This window comes from Erpetoichthys calabaricus, chromosome 1, assembly GCF_900747795.2.
Source record: "Erpetoichthys calabaricus chromosome 1, fErpCal1.3, whole genome shotgun sequence".
Classification (NCBI taxonomy): Eukaryota; Metazoa; Chordata; class Cladistia; order Polypteriformes; family Polypteridae; genus Erpetoichthys; species Erpetoichthys calabaricus.
This window is the reverse complement of record NC_041394.2, coordinates 293,450,652-293,475,427: the sequence shown is the minus strand read 5'-3', so window position 1 is coordinate 293,475,427 and position 24,776 is coordinate 293,450,652. Positions and strand designations below refer to the sequence as shown.

Below are 24,776 nucleotides of genomic sequence, written 5' to 3'. Positions count from 1 at the left end.
TTTTGATGTTTAAATGGTGTCAAGGGCTGTAGTGAATTCTGTGGAGGGCTGAAATGTACAGTGAAGAATACAAAACTATTAATACAAGATAAAAAAAACATTAGTATACACAAATGCAGGTCAAATGTAAGACAACTCACCAACTTAGTTTGCTGCAGCAAATAAGCTACCATCTCCCACAAGAGATTATTTCACTACAACACAGCCCTGTTTCAGACATTCTAAACACAAACCCTTGCTTGTAAACTATTCTATTTGCTCATGCTTTATGTTTCTATAGAACAATAATGAGTGTTAGCTGTGGAAAATGCTGGGTGGGTGGCATGGTGGCACACTGATTATTATTGCTACCAGGTAGGTTCAGCATCTTGACTTTGAACCCTGTGTGTTGCATTTGCAGGTTCTCATGCCTACATGGGTTTTTCTTCCTGTACTCCATTTTTTTTTTCTCACATCTCCAAAGATATACAAATCAAGTTAACCGAGCACATGGGTTTATGTGAATGTGCCCCTCAGTAGTCTGTGAGAGTAATATTTGGAATGAGAACAGGAATTCTAGAAATCGATTTAGTCTGTCAGTTAGGTAACTGAGTGCAGACATTCTACTGCAAGCTCCCTTTTAACCACAAAATGGCAATAACAAGATTTTGTAATGATGAATCTTCAAGCTTATCAACACCAGATGACTTGCTTTTCATAGCAGTGAAGTGAACAACTAGCTAATGATTGATTCTTCCAAGCTTGCATTAAACAGTAGGCTCAAGAGTGTAGTCCATGGCTGGTGTCACCTGCCATTTGGATGATACAGAGTCTTCTCAGTATACCTTGACTGTGGCTGCATTGTTAAATAACTGATCAAAGGCTTTGATACACAGAGTGAAAGGTTTCCTGGGGTAAAATATTGAGCGTTTCCTCAACTTTGTTTTAAGCAGTTTACAAGTCAGTCAATAACCGAGTGTAACCCATTAAGCCCTTATTGCTTAATTTTCTGAATAAACAGTACTTTGGTTTAATTGACCTCAAAATAGCAAAGAGCTGCCAGTCTTTGGACCACCCCTTGTGTTTTAGCCAATAAAACAGCTCAGATGTTTGCAAATATTGGAAGGTCCCCTGAGTAGAACATTAGTTACACTGCAGGAAGCAACCCAAAGCTGTCTACATTTATTATAGTGTGACACAGGGGCATTTGTCTTTTAATAAGAGTCACAGGACCCCCTCTACAAACCTAAAGCACTTTTCAAATGTTTATTAAAAATAATAATAATAATACATTTTATTTATATAGCAGCTTTCCCATGCTCAAGGCACTTCACTTTAAGCTCTCAAATCTACAAGATGTCCATTAGTCCTTCATTTTTATGTTTTCAGCATCAATACCTTTCACAGTTCTTTACCAACTAGAAGCTGCAGTTATGATGAATGTCCATGTGGTGGCACTAAGTCATCAGGTAACATTGTTTTCAGGTTTCAAAAAGAAATACCATAGAAGAAAATCTACAGATCAAGAGTAATAGACTTGCATATTTCATATGAAAATGAGCTGTTAATAGATGACAATGTGTTTTAGGATCATTAATGTTTTCCTGATAGGATTTTAAGTGGTTTGGTAGTAAAGATAACAGTTTATATATAATACATGGAGAACAGTAATACTTCAGAGCGTACAGTTTATGTGTACATGCTATGTTCTTGCCAGAGCTATGTTGTGCTGCAGCCTTTCCTGACAGTAGCAGACATATGTAAGAAAGCGGGACGCCATTGCAGAGTATCCTGATGCTGTCATCTACACTGACTTTCACAGCCATTTTGCAGCCATCAGGCCACTTGACAGTACGGAAGAAGCCGATATGGACATTGGAAGGTTATGAATTAATGTTTTCAGGTGGGGTGTGAGCCATTCTATGACTGCATTTCTACACAGCCTCTGGTGGATGGTAGCAATGAGGCATGAAGCTTATATTTATACTAATTGGAAGACCACCAGGTAAGCAGCAGATGGTGCCTGATTAGCCACAGTAGCTGCTTGTGGTGCATCCACTGGATGTCATTACAATTCAGACCTGAATATTAATTATCTGGATGGCATGGTGGTGCTGTGGTTAGTACTGCTGCCTTACAGCTGCATGATACTGGACTCAGGTCTGAGGCCAGTCATTGACTAGCAACGCATTCTGAATTGGCTATGACAGATTGGCCCCAGCCCCATGTTCTTGAACTGGATAAATCAGCTGCAGAAAAAGGATGTATAATAATCAGCTATTAATGATGTACAGTCTTTTTTTTGTTTTTATTTTGATTTGATATACTGTATTAATCCCTGAGTGAAAATTGTCTTTTCACATGACCTTTGGAGGTCACAGTGCAGGGTAAGCCATTGGGCAGCATCCAGGTTAAGGGCCTTGCTCAAGGGCCCAGTGGAGTAGGATCCCTTGTGGTAGTAGTGGGATTTCAACTGGAAACCTTCCAGATACCAGCTCCCTCCCTTGCATGTGGAGCACTCCTGAGGATGCAGTGATACAATGCATGCTTAATTCCAGTGCGTCTGACTAACTGATGAGGCCATAGTAGGCTTTGAACATCCTGTGTAATTCCAGCCACAGAGACACTTTTTTAGCAATAAGCTGCTTGAGCACTTTATGTGTCCTGGAGGCATTACTGATGGTAAGTGCACAGAGGAAGGAGGGTGCTTTCTGCTGACAGCTCGGCAGGGCATTTATGTCAAAATTACTGTAGCTGTTAACTCTCATTGATTTTCATGTTGCTAATTAAAGCATATAAATCTTTAATTAAATCTGAAACTTTTTAGTTTGCAAAACATGTGCTAGGAGGAAATGGAAACTATAAAATAAAGCAAGTGGGGGTCCACGTTGCTGCAGTAGCTGCTTCTAAGAACTTCTCATTGGCATTCTTGGGATCACCTTCATTATTGAGTATAGTAACAGAAGAGCTTTAAAATGGCAGTGGGTCCTATACATGCATGGACCAAGTGGGTTGCTTTATTGTAATGGTGTTAACAAGCTGATTGTTGGGAGTTACTGTAAGTCACATCCCCAGGCCTTGTGAAGGCAATGGAGAGATGTTGTGACTGAACATGAATCTTAAGTTTTATATACTCTGAAAAATGCTTTAACTATGATTAAAAGTGGAATAAATCTATCTATCTATCTATCTATCTATCTATCTATCTATCTATCTATCTATCTATCTATCTATCTATCTATCTATCTATCTATCTATCTATCTATCTACAGTGCATCTAGAAAGTATTCACAGCGCATCACTTTTTCCACATTTTGTTATGTTACAGCCTTATTCCAAAATGGATTAAATTAATTTTTTTCCTCAGAATTCTACACACAACACCCCATAATAACAATGTGAAAAAAGTTTACTTGAGGTTTTTGCAAATTTATTAAAAATAAAAAAACTGAGAAATCACATGTACATAAGTATTCACAGCCTTTGCTCAATACTTTGTCAATGCACCTTTGGCAGCAATTACAGCCTCAAGTCTTGTTGAATATGATGCCACAAGCTTGGCACACCTATCCTTGGCCAGTTTCGCCCATTCCTCTTTGCAGAACCTCTCAAGCTCCATCAGGTTGGATGGGAAGTGTCGGTGCACAGCCATTTTAAGATCTCTCCAGAGATGTTCAATCGGATTCAAGTCTGGGCTCTGGCTGGGCCACTCAAGGACATTCACAGAGTTGTCATGAAGCCACTCCTTTGATATCTTGGCTGTGTGCTTAGGGCCGTTGTCCTGCTGAAAGATGTACCGTCGCCCCAGTCTGAGGTCAAGAGTGCTCTGGAGCAGGTTTTCATCCAGGATGTCTCTGTACATTGCTGCAGTCATCTTTCCCTTTATCCTGTCTATTCTCCCAGTCCCTGCTGCTGAAAAACATCCCCACAGCATGATGCTGCCACCACCATGCTTCACTGTAGGGATGGTATTGGCCTGGTGATGAGTGGTGCCTGGTTTCCTCCAAACGTGACGCCTGGCATTCACACCATATAGTTCAATCTTTGTCTCATCAGACCAGAGAATTTTCTTTCTCATGGTCTGAGAGTTCTTCAGGTGCCTTTTGGCAAACTCCAGGTGGGCTGCCATGTGCCTTTTACTAAGGAGTGGCTTCCGTCTGGCCACTCTACCATACAGGCCTGATTGGTGGATTGCTGCAGAGATGGTTGTCCTTCTGGAAGGTTCTCCTCTCTCCACAAAGGACCTCTGGAGCTCTGACAGAGTGACCATCGTGTTCTTGGTCACCTCCCTGACTAAGGCCCTTCTCCTCCGATCGCTCAGTTTAGATGGCCGGCCAGCTCTAGGAAGAGTCCTGGTGGTTTCGAACTTCTTCCACTTACGGATGATGGAGGCCACTGTGCTCATTGGGACCTTCAAAGCAGCAGAAATTTTTCTGTAACCTTCCCCAGATTTGTGCCTCGAGACAATCCTGTCTCGGAGGTCTACAGACAATTCCTTTGACTTCATGCTTGGTTTGTGCTCTGACATGAACTGTCAACTGTGGGATCTTATATAGACAGGTGTGTGCCTTTCCAAATCATGTCCAATCAACTGAATTTACCACAGGTGGACTCCAATTAAGCTGCAGAAACATCTCAAGGATGATCAGGGGAAACAGGATGCACCTGAGCTCAATTTTGAGCTTCATGGCAAAGGCTGTGAATACTTACGTACATGTGCTTTCTCAATTTTTTTATTTTTAATAAATTTGCAAAAATCTCAAGTAAACTTTTTTCATGTTGTCATTATGGGGTGTTGTGGGTAGAATTCTGTGGGAAAAAAATTAGTTTAATCCATTTTGGAATAAGGCTGTAACATAACAAAATGTGGAAAAAGTGATGCGCTGTGAATACTTTCCGGATGCACTGGCGGATCATTTTTTTGAATACGCTGGGGAGTTTTGGTGCGCTGTGTTTTTGTTGTGAGTTGTATTTACTGTGATTTATTGTATCTTTTTTGACTTTCTGCTCTGTTTTTTGACTTCGCCTTGGATTCTGTTTTTGGACTTTGTTTGCATTGGATCGCCTTTTGGTTTTGGGCAACTTCTATATGCCTTTTGTGTTGATTTAGGAATTTACCTGGAGTATTTTTTGTGGAAATAAAACTTTTTTACTTCTATCAAGTTTCTGTGTTTGCTCCTTTATCTACCTGTGGTTTTGTGGTATAGCCCTCTCTAGTGGGCATTTTTGGAAGTGCTTTTTTTGGGACTTTGTGATTTGGGACCTCCACTTGTAACAATACTAAAGTGAATACAAACATAACTGGTTAATTATGATTCTCCTACATAGCGTTAAATAGTGTACTTTATTTCAGTTTAGGATTTTAGCATAGATAAAAAAAAATAAATGAGAGAGCAAATGCAACAGTAAAAAAAGTAAATGTCCACCTAAAGTTTGCCTCAGTCTTTCAAAGATATTGTCGAAGAATGTGACACAAATTGTTTTAACTTTCAATTATATGTTGTGTGATTAATTTCCAATTGACATCTTTTCGGCCAAATGCTGGTGTAATGTGAATATTTTTTTTAACATGGCATAAGACCCTAGACAGCATTAATAAAAACATTTCAGTAAAATGTTTAAAATTTTCACTATGTGAGTTTCTTTATGCAATATATTTTATAGCAATGGATACTTCTGTAATAAAATGTTCCCAACATAATATTAAATTAATGATTTTACGTCATTATTTTTTGTTCATCTATGATATCCTAAGGTGGTCTAAGTTCCCTCATCTCAATGACTAGAAATTTTGGCAGATTGAGGCCTCTGAATCATCTTGGAATTAGGAAGTGTGTGTGTAAATGTGCCCAACAATAACTATGTACTTTATCTAGGGTTGGTACATGCCTTTCACACAATGTAAAGAGTAAAAATACCTGGGGTTGCAACTTTAAACACAATATTCTTGTACCTGCTCACATCAATTTTGTGTCACAAGGTGCCAGGAACTGTGCTGGCACATCCTTCAAGGGCCAAGGTGGGGTGGGCCCCTCAGTCATGTACTGGGCTCCTATGTAAGGCCTTGAGTTCTTCTCTTTGTCTCGGCTCCCCTTCCGTTTGTTAGTCTTCATACTATTTATGGCAAGAGGCTTCTTAGTAATTTTGTAGCTATAGTAAATGAAAGTTTGGATTTTTTTTCTTAAAAGTGGTATGCTTGGCTTCAGTCCATTTTTTGAGAACATTTGCATTTTGGTTTTAAGAGTTATTTTGGAATTATTGAAAGGGTTTTTGAGTGCTCTTTTGAGGTCAGGGGTTCTCAGTCTCAGCCACAGAGGATCCCCAGGACTGAGTTTGTGAACCTGTGCTTTAGGTTGTTGTTCTTCAGTTCTTTATTGTTTAGTAATCAATTTCTTTAATACCTGTGGATTCATTTTTATTTATTTATTTATTTTATTTGAAGAAAACAGCATTCTATACCATCAAGCTAAACTTAACAGTATAGAATTTAACCACCATCCATGAGAAAGTGAGGAGAGCCAACAGCATTTTAGAATAAAAATATAATAATTAAAAACATAAGGAATAATGAGTCTTGTCTTCCCCTTTTTATGGCATCATAATAACAAGTAATATGTTCTGTCCAGCTGAACTAAGTTTAAATATGATCATTCTTAACATAATTCTTAATTACAGACTGATCTTGATTAGATCGCCTCCTCTTAGTAGTGTGCAAATGTCCTTGTCTTAAGTTTGGTTCCTCCCCGTACCCCTTAGCTGACTCAAACAATAGATTAATGAATAGGTTATACTATGAAAACATTCTTTCTGAAATCTCAGTCCTTCACCTTCTGAGCAACATTCACTTGGCAATAACAAGCTGTTTTGTAACATAGTACGGGGATGGCTCAGACCTCATTGTCACCTGGCATTGTGTGCTTGGCAGCAATTCAGTGGATGTCTGTTTCTGAGCCCCACTGAGTCTGTCAGAACTATAAATTTATACTGTTCTGTCTCTGTATGAGATGTTACAGTTGGTCCCCCTCTTTAATTACCTAGGGTGATATCAAGTATGGTCCCTTTAACTGCTTATCTAGAGTTCAGCTCTGTGTACCCTTTAGGATGCTTGTGCCTTCGACTGAAATGCTTATGAAATGGCATTGACAGCGAGTCAAGCTGCCTTCCTTGTTCTGTGAAAAAGTCAACAATGAAGTAACTGATTCTAGAAACAAAAACACTGGGGAAAAATGGAAAAATTAGTCATAGTCATATTCATCGTTTTTTTTTTTAGCGCATTGACTACAGCAACATTTTTTTCTGCTTTTTAAATAATCCTCATCTTGAAAGCAGCAATTTACAAATCTGTACCCAGGAAGAGTAATTGTTCACTTCCAGTGTTTATTGTAAGCAGTAAAAGAATGGCTTTGAAACATTACTGCAATAGAAGAGATTTATGGCATATCTGCTGCATCATATGAAGCTGCCGGCAGTCTTTGTCGCAAACAATTACTGCGTCCGCTGAGGTGCTGTCAATTTCTTGTGGCGTGAAGAATGTGTTGCTGATCAGTCGATTGATGTGCCAGCGCATAGCTTTTGCTGGCCTGTGCTGAGCTGCCAGCTCATTGCAGGCGTAAAAGGGGAGGCTGTCCATCTTCTTCTTAGGACTGTCCTGTCTGCACTAGAGATTAGGTTTTGTATAGCAAAGAAGCTCAATAGCTCACTATGAGTTTAGCTTTAATCTTATGAAAGTGTGGCCTGGTAGATAAGGAACTAAACCGTACACTGTAAGCAACACGGTTTCTGAATCAATCCTCTCTTGCTTGTATTTATATGATCGTCCAACTACAAAAACTAAATGAGGCTTTACTAAGTAACTTGTATGCTAATTTAGGATGCTACACAGATTGCCACATAAAATAAAAGTTGTTAACTTGAGAACATTTTTCTTTTCCGCAACACAAAAGTAAGCCTTGCACTGCTATTATCTCTTCCACTTGGGTTTGTTTGTTTTTTGACCGCTTAGCCAATCCACTGTTAATTTTTTAGTGAAAGGTGCTTGTCTTGATTTCGGGCTCTTGATGTCTCAGTCACTTCTACACCAGAGTTGTGTGTCTTCTGTCTTTGAGAAGATATGCTCATTTTCGGGTCTCTTTGACCTTGATGGTCTGCTGTTTTCCCCATAAAGTTAGTGTCTGTAAATCAGAAGATTTTCGCAAATCCAAGTGCTTCTGTCTTAATGAAAGTAAATATAGGAGTAATGGAATTAATTTCTTTCTATTGGAAAAAGAAATGCTCGACTTTCCTTCCTGTTTTCTCAGTTGTTTATAGCTAGTATTTTTTTCTGGAACATTCTACTTCTTTCTATTTTCTAGTTCGGTTATGAACTGATCAACACATTATTTTGATTGCTGATCGTGTTTAATGTTATTGAAGTAATGCCAGTTGCTAGCGGCTTGGGCAGGTTGCAGAGCAGCACATTTGATGTCGCCACATGGCCAATATAAAAGATGGCAGCATGCATCAATCCGTCTAAATTATGTATTTAACAAATAATGACTACAATAGCGAGAGATGCAACATTTAAGAAGAACAACTGAAGAAAGACTTGGAATAGTTAACCCTTTATGCCCTAAGTAGGTTTTGGCATTATTGCAACTAAAACACATATCCAAAAATGAACAGCTATTATTCTTCTTATCTAATAATGGAGCTTCAAAAGACTGAAGAGTAGTGAGTATAATACTTCAAAATTAAAAATAAAAGTCTTTACATCAATACAAACCTTTGCTTCACACCAGCATCAACTAAATAAAGCACAAAAAGATTAGATGATATAAGAATTTTCTCCCCAAAAAACGGGATTTTACATTATGTAACCAAGACATTTCATGATGCACAATCTGTCAGCTATCATTGCACCAAGTTTAGATGTTATATCCCATAGCATTGCAAATTTATACTGTTTGGCACAAGGTGTCCATCTTTTTGGAAACATTTGGTATCCCATTTTGGAAAGATTTAGTCTCTTGTACCTAAACAGTCTCTTAAAATATGTATTGCTGTTTCATTTTAAATTTTTAGAATGCTTACAATACAAATACATTTGATCGAAGAGCAGTCTGTCGTGAAAGTTCTCCTGGTGTGATTCAGTGACATTTGATCAAAAGAGGCAGGATGGGGTGTCCTCTTGGGTACGCTACTTCACCAGTATGGTGACATCCATGAAAATAATACAGAAAATGAAGGCACTCGCTAAGATGATATATACAATGGTGCCTCAATGGCATCATGAATATTATGATAAAAATAAATAGCACATCCAAAAAAAAAACAAAAAAAACAATGAGTTACTTTTTGTTACTAGATATTTCAATAAGATTTCCTCTCTGTCCTCTGATCTAAGATGAAGCTAGAGGATGTCGTTTTTCCACCTAATGCTGTTTGTTTTTTAACTCACCATTTGTTTTTGCTTCTTTTTGTTTTTTGTTAACAGAACAATGAAAATGAAACTGCATTACACTGTGCAGCACAGTATGGGCACTCTGAGGTAGTGGCAGTCCTGCTGGAAGAGCACTCTGACCCGGCCATCAGAAACAATAAATCAGAAACACCACTTGATCTCGCTGCTCTCTATGGCCGCCTCCAGGTGGTTAAGATGCTGGTAAATGGTCACCCTAATCTTATGAGCTACAATACAAACAAGCACACACCTCTGCATTTGGCAGCACGCAATGGTCACAAAGCTGCTGTTCAGGTACTGCTGGAAGCTGGAGTTGAAGTCAACAGTCAGGTGAGTTAAAACAGTACATTTGGATTTTTTGTACCAACCAAATCTCACTCGACCTAACGTTATCAGTGCTGTAGCTTGTACTGTAGATCTGCCCAGTGGTGCTCCTGGGATAGAGAGCGAGAGGGAGAGGTGTAAGGAGCATTAAATTACAAGACCACCACATAGGACCAAGTAAACAAGCCAACTTATTCCAATACAGTAAGGCTTGTACTTCAGGGACAAATGGTGCTTATCTGCTGCAAACAGAGGAATTTTGTTGCTGTGTTGATTATGTTTATGTGTGTGTGTGTGCGTGTGGTTGAAGGTCACTTGGATTCGAAGTATAAAAAATGAAGCATCCTAATATCACCTATTACAAAGGCTACTGTACATTCCCTCTACAACTTACTTTCTTGTTTTTCCGCTTACTGAATATTTAGCACAGATCTAGTCTTTTTAGAGTAATGTGAACCGCAGAAAACCATAGAATCAGATTTTGAACACTTTCATATGTGGTACCTAATCTAGCTGCACAGCTTGAAAATGACCTGCATTTGAACACTTCTCTGGAAATTTGAACTCCCCATCTAATTTTACTTCATTGTTTATGTGACCTTTGTCAAATCTCTGCATTGGAAATCATGGTGGAAGACAGTAATGACTCAGCAAGCCAATGAAAAGAAAGCCAGGTAATCAAGTTAATGGAAATTTTGGGTTGAGTTTTGGCAGCCATTACAGCCCAATTTGCTGTGTGTTTTCTGAATGTAGTGAGAGGTCAAGCAAAATGACACCTGTTATTGGCTAACTAAAAAGATTACAATACGCAAACTTCCGAGGCAACTCAGGCCCCCCTTCTTCAGGAAAGATTGTAATCTTTCTACTTAGCCAATAAAAGGTGTCATTTTGCTTGACTTCTCACCACATCCATAATGGCTAACATGGTGCAACAACCTAGTTCTATTTTCTGAATGAAATAGTATAATTCATGCTTCATTTCTGAGTCTTGAATTTGGTATAAGTAATCAAATGTTCACTTTCACGTAATGAAATGGTCAAACCACTGTTTTGTATCAAAACTCCTCACACCATACCCTCAAAAATTCTGGATTTTTTTCTCGTTTCCACAGGTTTCTACATACAGATAAGGCAGTGATAGCAGCAGTCAAAGCAACAACTACAATTTTTCCTTTTCTGTTCATTGTCTTCATGACCTGACAAATTTGAAGAGATCCTGCACTAAAAACAGTGTGAAGTAGTGTGCCAGCCGGCTTGCCATTGGTGTTTATAGAGATCTATAATAATATTAGGTCAAATCTGTCTGACAAATTTCCTTTTATTATTACTCACGGCAGTTGCAGTATGGATAGCTATACACACTGATAGTGGATTTAAATCATTTGCAAAATTAACAGAAAAATAGGATTGGAGCAGAAAGTCAAAATTATATATTATTTAAGTGCAGTGTTGGGGTAAGCATGTGCTGCAGAACACTGCACCTGATGTAATAAAGATAAGCAGTGATTAGTGATAAATAGAAAGATTTGGGCAAAATTGAATTCATTTCAAATTCTCAGTGGTTCACTTCATAAAAACATTTGTGAAATAAAATGTGTTTTGTGTCTGGTGAAATTTTTGCCATTTATTCAAGAAGAAATGCGTTTCGTTCTTGTCTTGAAGCATTTTAATGTACTGATTACAAATGCACATGTTTGCCTGACATTTAGTATACAAATAAAGATCTGAAATGAAGAAAAAATGCCGGATGTCCTCAACTAGAATAAGGTGGTTGCTAAGTAACTGTGAAAGGAGATGGGGGGTTTATGGGTCAGTTTTCCAAGTGCTGAGTTTTCCTGTGAAGAAGACACAGCAATGTGCATGATGGCGCATTTTAGCAAGTCTTTGTGCAGAAAATATGCAGCATGTCACATTAAAGAAAAAAAAACGTGTCACACTCCTCCACCATGATGTCAATGAGAGGCCTAAATGGAATAGATCTTTACCAGTGTGGTACATATTACCTGGTTTATGCTGCTACAGAAAAGAACACAAGTAAACATGGAAGTGTAAATGTGGCTTTAGAGAGCAGTATAGTATTATTTGTTTTCAACCTCAAAATAATCCTATAAAACTCCAAAAAACTCTTCAGTGAGTTTTGCAATTGTGAAATTGCTCATAAAATGAATTTTAGTATCCATTTGGCAAAATTGTTTGCAAATTGAAACTTTCCTATTTTGCTCATCACTAGCAGTGATTTACTGAGCACTGGGAAACAATCAGATGAGTAATTGCTCGCTTTCTTCTTATCAAGAAGGTATGTGTTTGGCATACACTAACTAAAGTGTACAGACGTGAATGCTTGTTCCCACAGTAAAGGGTACTGGTGTCTTTATCTTATCTGCACAGATTCCCGTAGAGAGTGTAGTAAATGCCAATAGATACAAAGCATTTCTGAATAATTGTATTCATCCACTTTTGAGGCATTACTATCATGATGGCAGTGGAGTCTTTCAGGATAAAAATTAGGGTTAGGTTATATTAGGTTAAGTAGACTTTATTATCCCAGGGGGAAATTTGTTTGCTGCAGAAAAGTACAAACATTAGGCATTGTTACATACATACAAGAAAATAAGCTAAGACAAAGCAACTGACCACTAGTGTTGTCGTAAGTACACACACTCAAGATTAGTATGAGTACAGGGTGGTCCAGATCTAATTATGCAATTATCGTATTGTATTGCATTAAAAGTTGCATAGTTAGACCTGGACCACCCTATACAAAGTAGAAAACCTAACCTTAACTTTAACCATTGGAGACAATGGGCACATCCAAGAACTGAGTTTGATTTGACAGCCTTTGTCCAAAGCTAAAAAAAATAACCGTAAACTGTACACAAAATAATAATTCAGAATTCATTAGCATCCCTACAAGTAACATGAATCAAATGGCTTATTGCTAAAGGAATAAAATAGTTCTTAATTCTGCTGATTTCACCCTTGAGAACCTAAATATTCAGCCTGATGGCAACAGCTGAAATTTAGAGAAAAGAGAACGGCTACTGCCCTACAGAACTGAGTTGTCCTTCTTTCTAACCTGTTTGTAAAACAGCTCAGCAACAGATGGCTACAACTAACCAGTAATTTTACTGGTAATGTGTACAGTGATGTTTATGTTCTTACTGTAGTGTTGAGGTTGCCAAACCAACATATATAAAACCAGTGTAACAAAAGTTTCAAAAAAAGACTTACAAAAAGTGTTATTATGGTTTTGTTCACTTTAAAACAATTGAGTTTCCTTAGGAAAGGATAGCTGTATATGTCCATTCTTATGGATTTGATCTGGGTTAAGATCAAAGATTAGCAGGCTATCAATGATTATCCCTAGATACTTCTAGTGCTCTGTCTTGTCCACACTCTCCCCTTTAATTAATGTTTTGACAGTATGAGGAAGGAAGCACCTAAAGTCTACAGTCAGAGCCTTGGTCTTAGATATATGTAGCTGTAAAAAAGGGACAATCACACCTTCAAACAAAGTCAACAACATCAGGTCGATGACTGTCCTGTTTTTAGTTCACATACAAGTCATGTCCAGTCAGTTTTGTTTACAGAGCACATTTAAAACAACAGAAGTCAACCAAAGCGCTGTACTATGTACTTTTCTTTACCTTCTCTTTGCTCGATCAGCTGGTGGATTGCAGCTGTTGCCATGCCACGTGATCTGCATCTCGCACAGTGCTTCGAACATTTAAAAGCCTGTACAGCAGCTGTCCTATTCTTTGTCTTTTATTTCCCGCCCTGGATGCCGTTAAATCTTTTGGCACAAACTCTTGTCTCGCGGGATGTGAGTTCTTGATATGTTTTAGTTTATAATTTAAAAATGGAATAAGAATCTGAAAATCTAACAACATCACATTAAAGTTCGATAAATTCTGAAAAGAATGATACCAAACATATATATGTAGGTTTTAAAATAAGCCCGATTTAAAATGTGACATAAAAATGTCACATAAAATGGTTACACAAAATTGTTGCACTTTTAGGCTTAGGATTTTATATATAGAGAGTATATATATAAATATATATTATTAGTGCTGGGCAACAATTACAATTTTTAATCAGGATTAATTGCATAATTGTCTGCAATTAAACATAATTAACCACAGACAATCACAACAGTCATTGTTATACGTAAAATTCAATAATGAACTCAAAAGTAGTGTATTTGGTTTGCAAACACTTTAAACAAATAAGGTGCTTTTTAACAGCAGTATTCCCTTTACATAGTAGCAGTTAAAATATTTCTTGTAAATCTCAACTTAAACATTAATGTAATCAAATCAAAAATAAAACCAAAGCTATTTGCCACTGACAGGGCATTAACATTTTATTTAGTTTGTTATTGAAACCAAGTTACCCTCAGACTCTAGAGCCATGATCATAACATTATAACAGGCACCCTCCAGGCAGCAGCAAGTTAACATTTCTAAATCTGTTTTCTTTTTTATTTGAACAGATACCAGCAGGAACATTTTCTTTTATCAGGGAGCAGCATACCTGTAAACAGTCTGTGTTCAGTAGCAATTCTTTGAGGGATAATATTTTTTCCAAAAAACTCATTTTTCTGAAAAGCACACAAAGCAATGCTTTCATACATAAATCAGCATAAAACGTCTGTTGCTGCCTGTTTTGCCTACTGTCGGCGCCTTTTTGCAGCAGCACCGGCTTGACGGCCAGCATGAATGCACAGTGGGCTGGCTGCCTGGCTGTCTTTGTGAGACAGGTGTGGCATTTGCAGTGACACGCAATATGGTTTGTACCTGCTGTCATCGTGTCTGTCCTCCCAGGTGAACGTTGCCATAGATGCATCAGCTACACAAACGTGTTCAGCACCATGATCAGCTAGGGACCGATGCATAAAAATCAGAGTCGGACAAATCAGAGGCTGATTCAGCGATAATACGAAAAAAGTTTTGCTTTGATCATTCACTTTGGTATCTCTTCACATGCCATTTTAAAAGCTGCTGCTCTACTTACTCATGCACATGCAGGGAATCGAGGTCAAATCATCAAAGCTAACTTTCCTTCTAGCAAAAGCGTATCGAAAAGTGCTTTAACAAAAAGATCACTGATCTCTATCAATTACTAGCGAGACTGAGGCTTTCAAAATAACTTGCCCAGCCCTAATATATATATATATATATATATATATATATATATACACTAGCCATCCCCCGCGGCCCCGCCCGTTTAGTAGTGAAACAGGACAAACTTTAAAGATCAATAAGCAAACATGTATCGCTAGCTAAGCGGAGGCAAGGTACACTGCAAAGTGCAGAGATAGAGTAACTGGAACGCAGCCTGGAGCATGAGTGAGAAGGCCCCAGCCCGGCTCTCCACTCCTGACGCCACACTTCCCCCTCCCCTCAGCCTCTATCTCGCATTAGCGTGAATATATCTCAGCATGAGTACAGAGGGCCCGTCCCCATCCCCTCGGCCCACTACATATCTCTCGGATAAAATAAATTGGTACCGCAAGCGAACTATAATACTTAGCGCGATGAAGGAAATCACAAAATCAACCAGAATATTCAAGCAAATTATAGAAAAAAAGCCAATCTAAATTCGTTAAATAGTTCTCTCGTGAAAAGTGGACAGACACACAGACAGACATACAGACAGACAGACAGGAATTGGTTTTTATAACTATATATATATATGCTTTATATACAGTAAATAAATAAACCAATAATAAATGCACACATACAAGTTTAAAAAGCCAAGGCAAAAAGGATTTAAAGGGATTTAAAAGTGACCAAAATAGGTGCTGACCTACTATAAAAAGTTTAGGGGAAGCTACTGCAAAACTATACTTCCCTCTAAACTTATTTCTAGAATTCGGCATGACCAATAATGTCTGGTCAGAGGAGCAAGCTCAGTGATCGTGAAGGAAAGTAAGGGTATAAGAGGTCAGTACGTCAAAAGGATACTAAAGCATTCAGGGACATAAAAACAAGCAGTATCATTTTAAACTCAATTCTGTAGCAAACGGGAAACCAGTGAAGAGAGGCAAAGACTGTTGTAATGGGATTCTGTTTTTGAGTGCCTGTTAGAAGCCTGAAATGAACAAGGGATGACTGATTAACTCCAATGTATAATAAGTTGCAATAACCAAGCCGAGAAGAGACAAACGCATGAATATGAGTTTCAAAATCATTTTTTTTAAATCATTTCAAAATCATTTTTTAAAAATGGATCCTTAGGTCAATATGTACAGTGAAAAAAGAATAGGCCCCATAATAGATCCTTGAGGGACCCCACAGGTGATAGGGGCTGAGAAGGTGGAGGAATTTCCCAGGATGACTAAAAAGCTTCTGCCTGTGAGGTATGAAACAGTCAATGAACCATTTGAAAAGCAAGGCAGAATTGCTTTCCTAATACTATGGTGGTCCCAGTCACTAGATCTCCATCTAGTGGAGCAACTGTGACAGATTTTAGACAATTGTAGAAGACAGCATTTTCCACCCACATCATCAAAACACCTAGTGATGAAAGATCTAAAACATTACATGCCACCAGTATAGTGTCAGAAACTTTAAGAATCTATGCTAAGGTATCTTAAAGCTATTCTGGAGGCTTGTGGTGGCCCAACATCCTATGAATGCAAGTTCTTTGTTTTGATTGACTTAATGACATGCCATTAATGAAAATGTTTCTTAGTCTCAAATTTAAATCAAATTAGGGTATTTGCAGGTTGTAGACAGGTCAGTAGACATTAGCAGATCTCTTTCTTCTGACTTTTCTCCCAGTAATGCTAGAAATTGTTCTCAAACTGCAATAGTTCAAATGGAGCATTAATAAAGCAGCCTGAAAAAAATATTCCAGTAAAGGTGAATCATGTAGCGGTGGCACATTTTGATTTCATCTGCCATAAAGCCTGGGAAATTGGCCTACTTGCAAAACGGCAATAAGGAGCAGATACATTAGAAAGCAGATCTTCAGTTCCAGTAAATTCCTGGAAGTGTAGCAGAAGTAAGTTCATTTCCTGTATGCAACCTCATGACATAATCACTGCAGGAAACTTGACAGGAAGCTCTCCTGAAGTCGATAAGGTTTGGCTTCCTTTGCTGTCAAGCCCCCCTCCACCCCCATACAATCCCAAAGAGAATCCTCACGCTTGGAACTTGAGATACTGCAGGGCGTCCTTGTGGCTTTCCTAAGCTTACCACAAAATGCGTCTCAGTTCTTAAAGTTGGGGAGTGGATAATCCATTCAGCAACAAAAAGACAACTCGGATGCAAGATTCAGAAATTCTCATTTCCTAGTAAGCATGTTTGACTTGTTTCATCATGTATCTCGTTTGTAAATTGCCTCTGAGGTGTGCCATTTTACAGAAAGGTATATGCGTGCATGAATGCTGTTTCTGTTTCCTTTGGTAGTTTTAGAGAATGTCATAATGAAGGTGGTGTTTGTCTGCATTAAACTCAGTTTTTGGAGTTGCCTGTGTTTAATTATAGCAACACCATTTTTTACTGCATCTGAAATGTTTAATGTATTTTTAAGTGTAGTGCCTGTGCAGTAGGAGCTTTATATTGTTAACAAGCACAATAAAGAAGTTAGTGATGAAGATGCTGTATTTCAGAGTCACCCAGAAGCATCCATCTGACCACTCTCCTCAGAAGTGATGTTTGAGTCTGAATGGCATAACTTATTCTTTTATTAGCTTGTTAGATATACTGTAAATATATTGCATCAGGAGTTCCTCCTCTTACTTTTGACAAGAGCCATATAGTAATTTAAAGCATCAACCGATTTTCATAGCTCCTTCTTTTCAAAAGTAGTCCTGTATGTCCACATCTCATCAACTGGTCCAGAGAGTGGTCTTCATGGTGCTGAATTAGTGCAGTTCTCTTCTTACAAGACTGTTATAGCTTACCGTGTTTCTGATCTACCTGCTTGTTCACATTAACTACACTCCTCACCACTCTGATTCTCCAATGGCCACTTGTATATTGATCAAAAATGGTGCCAGTTATGGTGGCCAGCCTATCTAACCTATCTAACCTGGCATATCTCCAAACAACTTTAAAACTATGTGTCACTATCAGGCCCTTATACTGTATGGGCCTCCTCTGGGCCAGCTTGCCAATGACAGGTGTAGGAAGGTAGCAAGGCTGTTTGCTGTAGCTTCTCAGATAGCTTCTCATAATAGTAGAACAACTGCCCCAAAATGATGAGAACTGAGAAGTCACTCCTTGTCTCAAGGAAAAATTAGAAAAGCTCTTCACAAGACTGTGCTTAACCCAGACGTCAGTGGCTGTGCATCTCACATCTCTTGGTTGGTTCACATGTTGTATTTGGATACTCTTCATTTTATTGCTCTGTTGGCACAGTGGTTAGTGCTTTGTGTGTTACAGGAACTGATTGGTGGGTCTGTCACTTCTCAGTATATTCACCCTGTCTACATAGGATTTCTCCTAGTACTAGTATTTCTTATGTTTCAAAAATGATGCAGATTAAGCTAATGGTTGCGCATCCAAGATTGGTTCTTAACTTGGGCCCAGTGTTGTTGACATGAACCCTACCACCCTTCACAAAATAGATGGATACCTGTTTAATTAAACCTCTTAGAAATGTCTGACAGTTGTTATAAGTTATAAGAGCTGCTTTAAAGCTCTGTGTTCACTCTTTAATCTATATGGCTTCTTCTGGAACTTACTCAAGTGTGTACTATATGATTGGTATATAGATGAATATGAAAGGTGCTACACTAGAAAGATATAAAAATACCATTGTTAGTTGTTGGTAATAGGAATTTCAAAAGTTACAGTAGAAATCCTACAACATACATCATTGTGACAAAAGAAATGCAGGTGAGTATAAAAAGTAAGCAATGATACAATTCCCTTCAGAGAGCAGAAACATCAACACCATCCTAGTAGCAGAAGGGGGAGTTATTATAAGGAGGAGTGGCAGCTGGCAGAAATTCCCTCATATAGTGGTCTTTTTTGCAGTGAACTTGGATTATCAATTGCTGATGGTGCTCCTATGTTGAGGAAGCACATCATGCAAATGGTGAGTGTTGTCGTCCATGATGGTCAGTAGTTTTTTTTAACTTCTCTCAATTACCCCCCACCAGAGGTTCCGTGCTGTCTCCCAGTATTTCACGTCCTTCTGTTTTTGTTAATGTTACAATATTTGTGAAATTAGTGTATATTCTTACAAACATGTTTCTGTCAGGTTATAGTAATAAAGGTCAAAGCACCCATAGTCATTTTAATGAAAAAGGTGCCACATCCCTGTATTAAATTTGGAACATTCTGCCTTGGAGCCCAATAGTTGCGTTAATTATTAAGTAAAGTGTCTTCTAAACTAGTCACACTCCCTCATTGTAGGCAGTCATTTTTTTTTTTTTTAGCATTGTTGAAAGAAGCAGTGCAGAAAGTGCACAAAGGTGCAGGTTGCATGAAACTGCATCTCGACTGCTAGGTCCTGCAAAAACAACTCTGCACGGGTGCATATCTCAATTGGTATTGTGGGTACAGTGAAAAAAAGAAAAAAACACGTTCATGTCAGGTATGGTTGTTGTTTTATAACAGGGAAGTGATGTGGTTGCCTTTCATCGTTTTTTTTTTTTTTTTTTTTTTACAAAGTAAGTTAATGTTCCAGTCTGATCTGACTGTGGTTAATATCTTGCTTTCTCTTGTGAAGAAAGAGAGAGAGAGAGATAAAAAAAAGGTCTGATCTCAGGAAGCTAAAGAACATTCAATTCAAAACACTTCTCTGACACACACGCATTTCCAGGACTCCTCACATAGCTTTAAAGGTGGATAGTTTTGATTTGAACCACACAGGGAGGTGATGTGTTTTGCGACTTAAGCCTTAATTTGTCTCCTGCTCAAGTTTCATTTAAAAGTGAGCAGCCTGCAATAAAATACATATAAGATTGTGACCTTTTCTCTTTTGATTTTTTTCACAATATTTTTAGACAGAGAAAGGAAGTGCACTACACGAAGCAGCCTTGTTTGGGAAGATGGATGTAGTCCGCATTCTTCTAGAGACAGGTAAGCTCTAATGATGGCTCAGGCCCATAACACCTTTATCAGTAACACAGCAGATGTCCTGGTGGATGGATCATCACTATGCTGGTTAAGATGAAATGACTTGAAATGGAGTAGTTTCCATTATGTTCTGTGCTTTTCTTCATAATTCTCCAAGGATGCAACCTAGCAGAAATGATTGTCTTTGCCCCAGTGTGATTTGCAGTATGATAATGTTAACATTCAGGCTCATTGGGTAATAAAGGTTAAATTCTATGTGTTTAGCTTATAACCTTGATTTTCAGTACACATCAAAACAAATGGAAAATAAAAAGCACAAATGACAAGCTAATGATATGGTAAGATGTTTTTTTCCCAGCTGCCTGCTCCACCAATAAATTCTGTGAGGGAGTGTGACAAGTAGGATATAGCTATTAAATTTGTTTGCATGCATCCAATTAGTTATGCTGTCAAAGTGTGTCAAGGGAAATTGCTCAGAGCTCTTAGATTGCACGTGAAAATTGTATTAATTGATTTGTTTTCATGATGTCGCGTCTATTAAGGTTATCATGATATTGATATCATGGCTTGGTGTCTTGATTTGGGCAAATTTGTCTGTCCAGGTTTTGTAGGAGCAGAAGATATTGGCTAGACTCCTGTCTGAGTGCTAGTTTTAGTCTTGTAAATTGTCTGCTTTACTACACTCTATTCAGATCTTGGGCATTACTTTAACAATAAATGAAATTATGTCCTATTGTGCTATAAAGTTCCTGATGTCATAAACAACTGGAATAATGAATTCAGTGTCTTTTTATATACTGATCCTCACAATAGATTAGGAGGCATCCTTTTTAGTCCTTACCATTAGCTAGAAATTAAAGGCAAACTAAAACATAATCATCTGCTTGTTACTGTACTACTACTACTACTACTACTATATGCTATATGATGAATATGCTTAAGAGTAGGGCCTGTTGCCATTTGAGTGAATTAAAAGAAAAAAAAACAGTATGATGAAAATGCACATAGTTTTTGAAAAATTATTATTTTTTTCACATCCTCTGTTAACAGACAAATGATTTTACAGTCCAAATCCAAATAGGTGACAGGAGAACAAAAACACTTAGCTTGGCTTTTATTGCTGATTAGGCCTTTTCAGACAAACGGGTTCAAGCCCTGGTCCAGGAAGGCAACATGTGTTGGTACCCCTAGAAACATTCAGGCCCACACCTATCAGTGTGCATGCTTACCCTCTTTCACAGGTAGATGGCTTAGTTTAGAAGAAGGTGCCCAAAGGCAGATGTCAGTAGTGCAGCATGCAGAAGTTGCCATCATGACAGGCAGCTGCTATTCCTTTTAGTACCTTATCCAAATGTTGTGTACTGTAATTAATCCACTTAAGTAACATGTTTTTAAATACAGTCATGTGAAAAAGTAAGTACATCCCATGGAAATTGTTGACTTTTTCAAGATATTTGAACATGTAAACAGTTGCACTTTATGCAAACATGCAAATACTTGTGATATGCTTGAATAAAGAACAAGGGAAATGTGCCTTTTCAATCATTTATTCAACAAAAATATGTAACAGTATATTAGCAGAAATGACTTCTTGTCTGTGTTTTGCATAACGGCCCAGCAGTCTCCGACATCAACTCTGTGAATTTTGTACTGCCACTTTCAATGCTCCCCCAATCCCATCAGTTTAGTGGGATTCAAATCAAGGCTTTGACTAGGCCCTGATTTGACTGATGTGCTGTTATTGTGCAAAATGAAGTGTTGCGTGTGCCACTGCTCCAGACGCTTTTTTATTCCTGTTGATTTTTCGAAGACTTTGCAGCAGTTTAGTGTAATGCTGCTGATTAATGGTCTGTTCATGGGGAAACTTTATTAATAAGTCCACTAATATGGAAAAACTCAGTCTTTGTTGTGTTGATGTTCGATATGACCTGATGTGTTTTTTTTTGGCTTGAAGAAATAAAATCTCAGAAGTCATACACACAATTGTAGAATAAATGTTTAAAAAATAATCCTGCCTTGTGCCCTGTGTTGGCTGGGATTGGCTCCGGCAGACCCCCGTGACCCTGTGTTCGGATTCAGCGGGTTGGAAAATGGATGGATGGATGGATGTTTAAAAAATGCATCTCGATCGACTCAGTACAATTGCACTTGACCGACTAATTAACAGGACTGTAGGCATGTCATACCTAGTGGTACAGCTACACCCTACTCCCGTGCTATTGTCTGATTATGGGAATCTTTGGGTCCCTCGTAAAATGCACAAAACAAACATGAATGACAAAGGAAGGTTCCACTTTTTTTTTTTATTTGTAACTTGTAGTATGTTTGTTATTACAAATCATTACTTTTAGAATGAGCTATAGACACAGGGAATATGTAGAATTTAAAAAAAACTGCTTCTACTTGTTGCTTAATTCCATCCATCCATTGTCCAACCCGCTGAATCCGAACACAGGGTCACGGGGGTCTGCTGGAGCCAATCCCAGCCAACACAGGGCACAAGGCAGGGAACCAATCCCGGGCAGGGTGCCAACCCACCACAGGACACACACAAACACACCCACACACCAAGCACACACTAGGGCCAATTTAGAATCGCCAATCCACCTAGCCTGCATGTCTTTGGACTGTGGGAGGAAACCGGAGCGCCCGGAGGAAACCCACGCAGACACGGGGAGAACATGCAAACTCCACGCAGGGTGGACCCGGGAAGCGAACCCGGGTCTCCTAACTGCGAGGCAGCAGCGCTACCACTGCGCCACCGTGCCGCCTGTTGCTTAATTATTTTTATTTATTTTTCATTCTATCTAGAACCTAATTATAGTCCACTGATTTTTTTGAATTCTTGTCACACATGAAATCATACACTTTTGAAACTTTGGTCAGAGAGAATATTTTATTATCCAAAATTATGCTGGATAAATCACCCATCTCCACAAGATAAAGCATTTTGCTTTGCACCTGATTATTTGTTTTTATCTAATTTTTGTGCATTTAGTTTATTAATTTTAAATACAAATTTTTAAAGCCTCCATTTCCTGTTGTTTATGTCTGGGAGTTCCAAAGCACATTAAGCTCAATACGTTCCAAAAGCACTTCCAAAAATGCCCACCAGAGAGGGATATCACTATCAAACCCTGGCTAATAATAAGGGCAAACACTGAATCTTTATAAAATAAAAGGTTTATTTTTCACAAAAAGTATTCCAATCACTATGAAGCTCAGTGGAGCACAAAGGCAAAATGGAATTGCCTGAAACACAAGGCAATCCAAGTGAACAAAGTCCCAGTACAGAATTTAAAGACATAATCAAAAGGGATAGAGAAGAAGGTCAAATAATCTGAAAATCACAAAAAGTACAATAAAGCATAAATAAACCCACCACTCCCAGTTATGTTCAAAATGAATGGCCAGGAACTGTAGAAGATCCTCCAGGACAGTTCCTGGCAGTAATTGGCAGGTGGCCCTGCCTCTTGGGCACCCACAAAACACATGGAACATAATACAGACAGCTTATAGACAAGATCAAAAAAAGAATAATGCAGATAACCTCCAAAAGCAACATTAGCATAAATAAATAGCACATAAATGAACAGAAAAAGACACGAAACAAGACTTTGAACTCCAGCCAGGAGAGTTAACATGACACTTCACATTTGTACTGTAACTGCAGACTTTGCCAAATTGGACCTCCCTGCCCTGATTGTGATAATTCCAAATATTCTGATGCTGTGGATAATGCATGTGGCTCACTGCTGCAGAGAACGCAGATATCATCATATCATAACATTTTAAACGCGAGGAACAAGGTAAGACATATCTCACCGAGCCTGCCAAAATGCAACATACGAGAGAAGTTGTATCTCTGCTAATAGCCACCATAGATGCAGCCATCTTTTTGTTTTTTTTTCTTTAGAAGCAACAGAAAATAGTTCTATAAAGAGACAGTCTGTAGTCATGTCATCGTGAAAAATGTATAAAGCCACTGATGTTATGAAACAACTAGATTTGTTGCAAGATGAATATTTTGATGATAATGGCAGCGATCGAGACAGTATTATTCAGTTGGATGATGTGGACCCTGTAGGCTCTGGCACAGATACCGATTGCTGCCCAAAAGGTGTTTCTTCATCACAAGCCGTTCAGCTTCTCCTGTGCAGTCAGGATGGGACTTCTTGGACATTCTCCCACCCACAAAGCACCAACAGTCACCAACTGTCAAATGTGTTGTGTGCAGCAGCGCAAAGAAATGCGTCTTATTTGCGGCACATGTGTTTCTTCACTCTGCGTGGTGCCATCCTTAAAAGACTTTCAATCAAATATAGACTTTTAGTTGTGTTGCTGGTCAAAATAATTAACAGTTTCTTTACATTTTTGACAGAGTTACTATTGCTGTCTAATTTTTGATAGAGTTCATTATTTACCACACATGCATAGACCTATACTGCATAATCCTGGTATTAAATGGTCCAGCAGTTAAAACAGTAATTATCACCTTGCTGGGAGACCATTTTGTAGTTGTGGAATTAGTGATCATAGTAATCCAAATTATTGTAAAGAGTACGCTCTTAAATAATTGGCCTGATGACCAAATAATGTTGAGGTTTTACAACTTCCTGTTTCATTCCATAATGCCTGGCCTACCACAACCTTTTTCTATTATTATCTTGCTGGATATAATGTGTAAACATCAGCATGCATTAAGCACTCGCCTTTTCCTGCATCTAGGTGGGCAGATACAGTTGGTGAATCCCCTTCTGTGTTACGAACATCATTGCTAAGTCTTGTTTTCATATTTTTTTTTAATTCTATGGAGTGTGATCAGCCGTCCCTATTTTGATATTTCTTGAGAACGGGAGGTAACTGCTGTTGAGAAAAACATCTGGTCAAACCAGTGATCTCTGGTGTTCTTGGTGGCAGCAAGCATCACAAATGATACAAAAAAGCAGGAGCAGACAGGAAACGTGTGTAAGAGTGTCACGTCTTTAATGAAA

The 24,776-nt window shown here is 38.4% G+C and overlaps 1 protein-coding gene across 4 annotated transcripts in view; it reads left to right on the top strand.

Annotated features, from left to right (window-relative positions):
• Positions 1 to 24,776, top strand: part of anks1b (ankyrin repeat and sterile alpha motif domain containing 1B) — a 1,280,504-nt gene that overhangs the window by 506,327 nt on the left and 749,401 nt on the right. For all 4 annotated transcript variants that reach the window (XM_028816795.2, XM_051924626.1, XM_051924632.1 and 1 more), the window contains exons 4-5: positions 9,452 to 9,748; positions 19,710 to 19,785. In XM_028816795.2, coding sequence (XP_028672628.2) covers positions 9,452 to 9,748; positions 19,710 to 19,785 — 373 coding nt within the window. The remainder of the gene's footprint in view (positions 1 to 9,451; positions 9,749 to 19,709; positions 19,786 to 24,776) is intronic.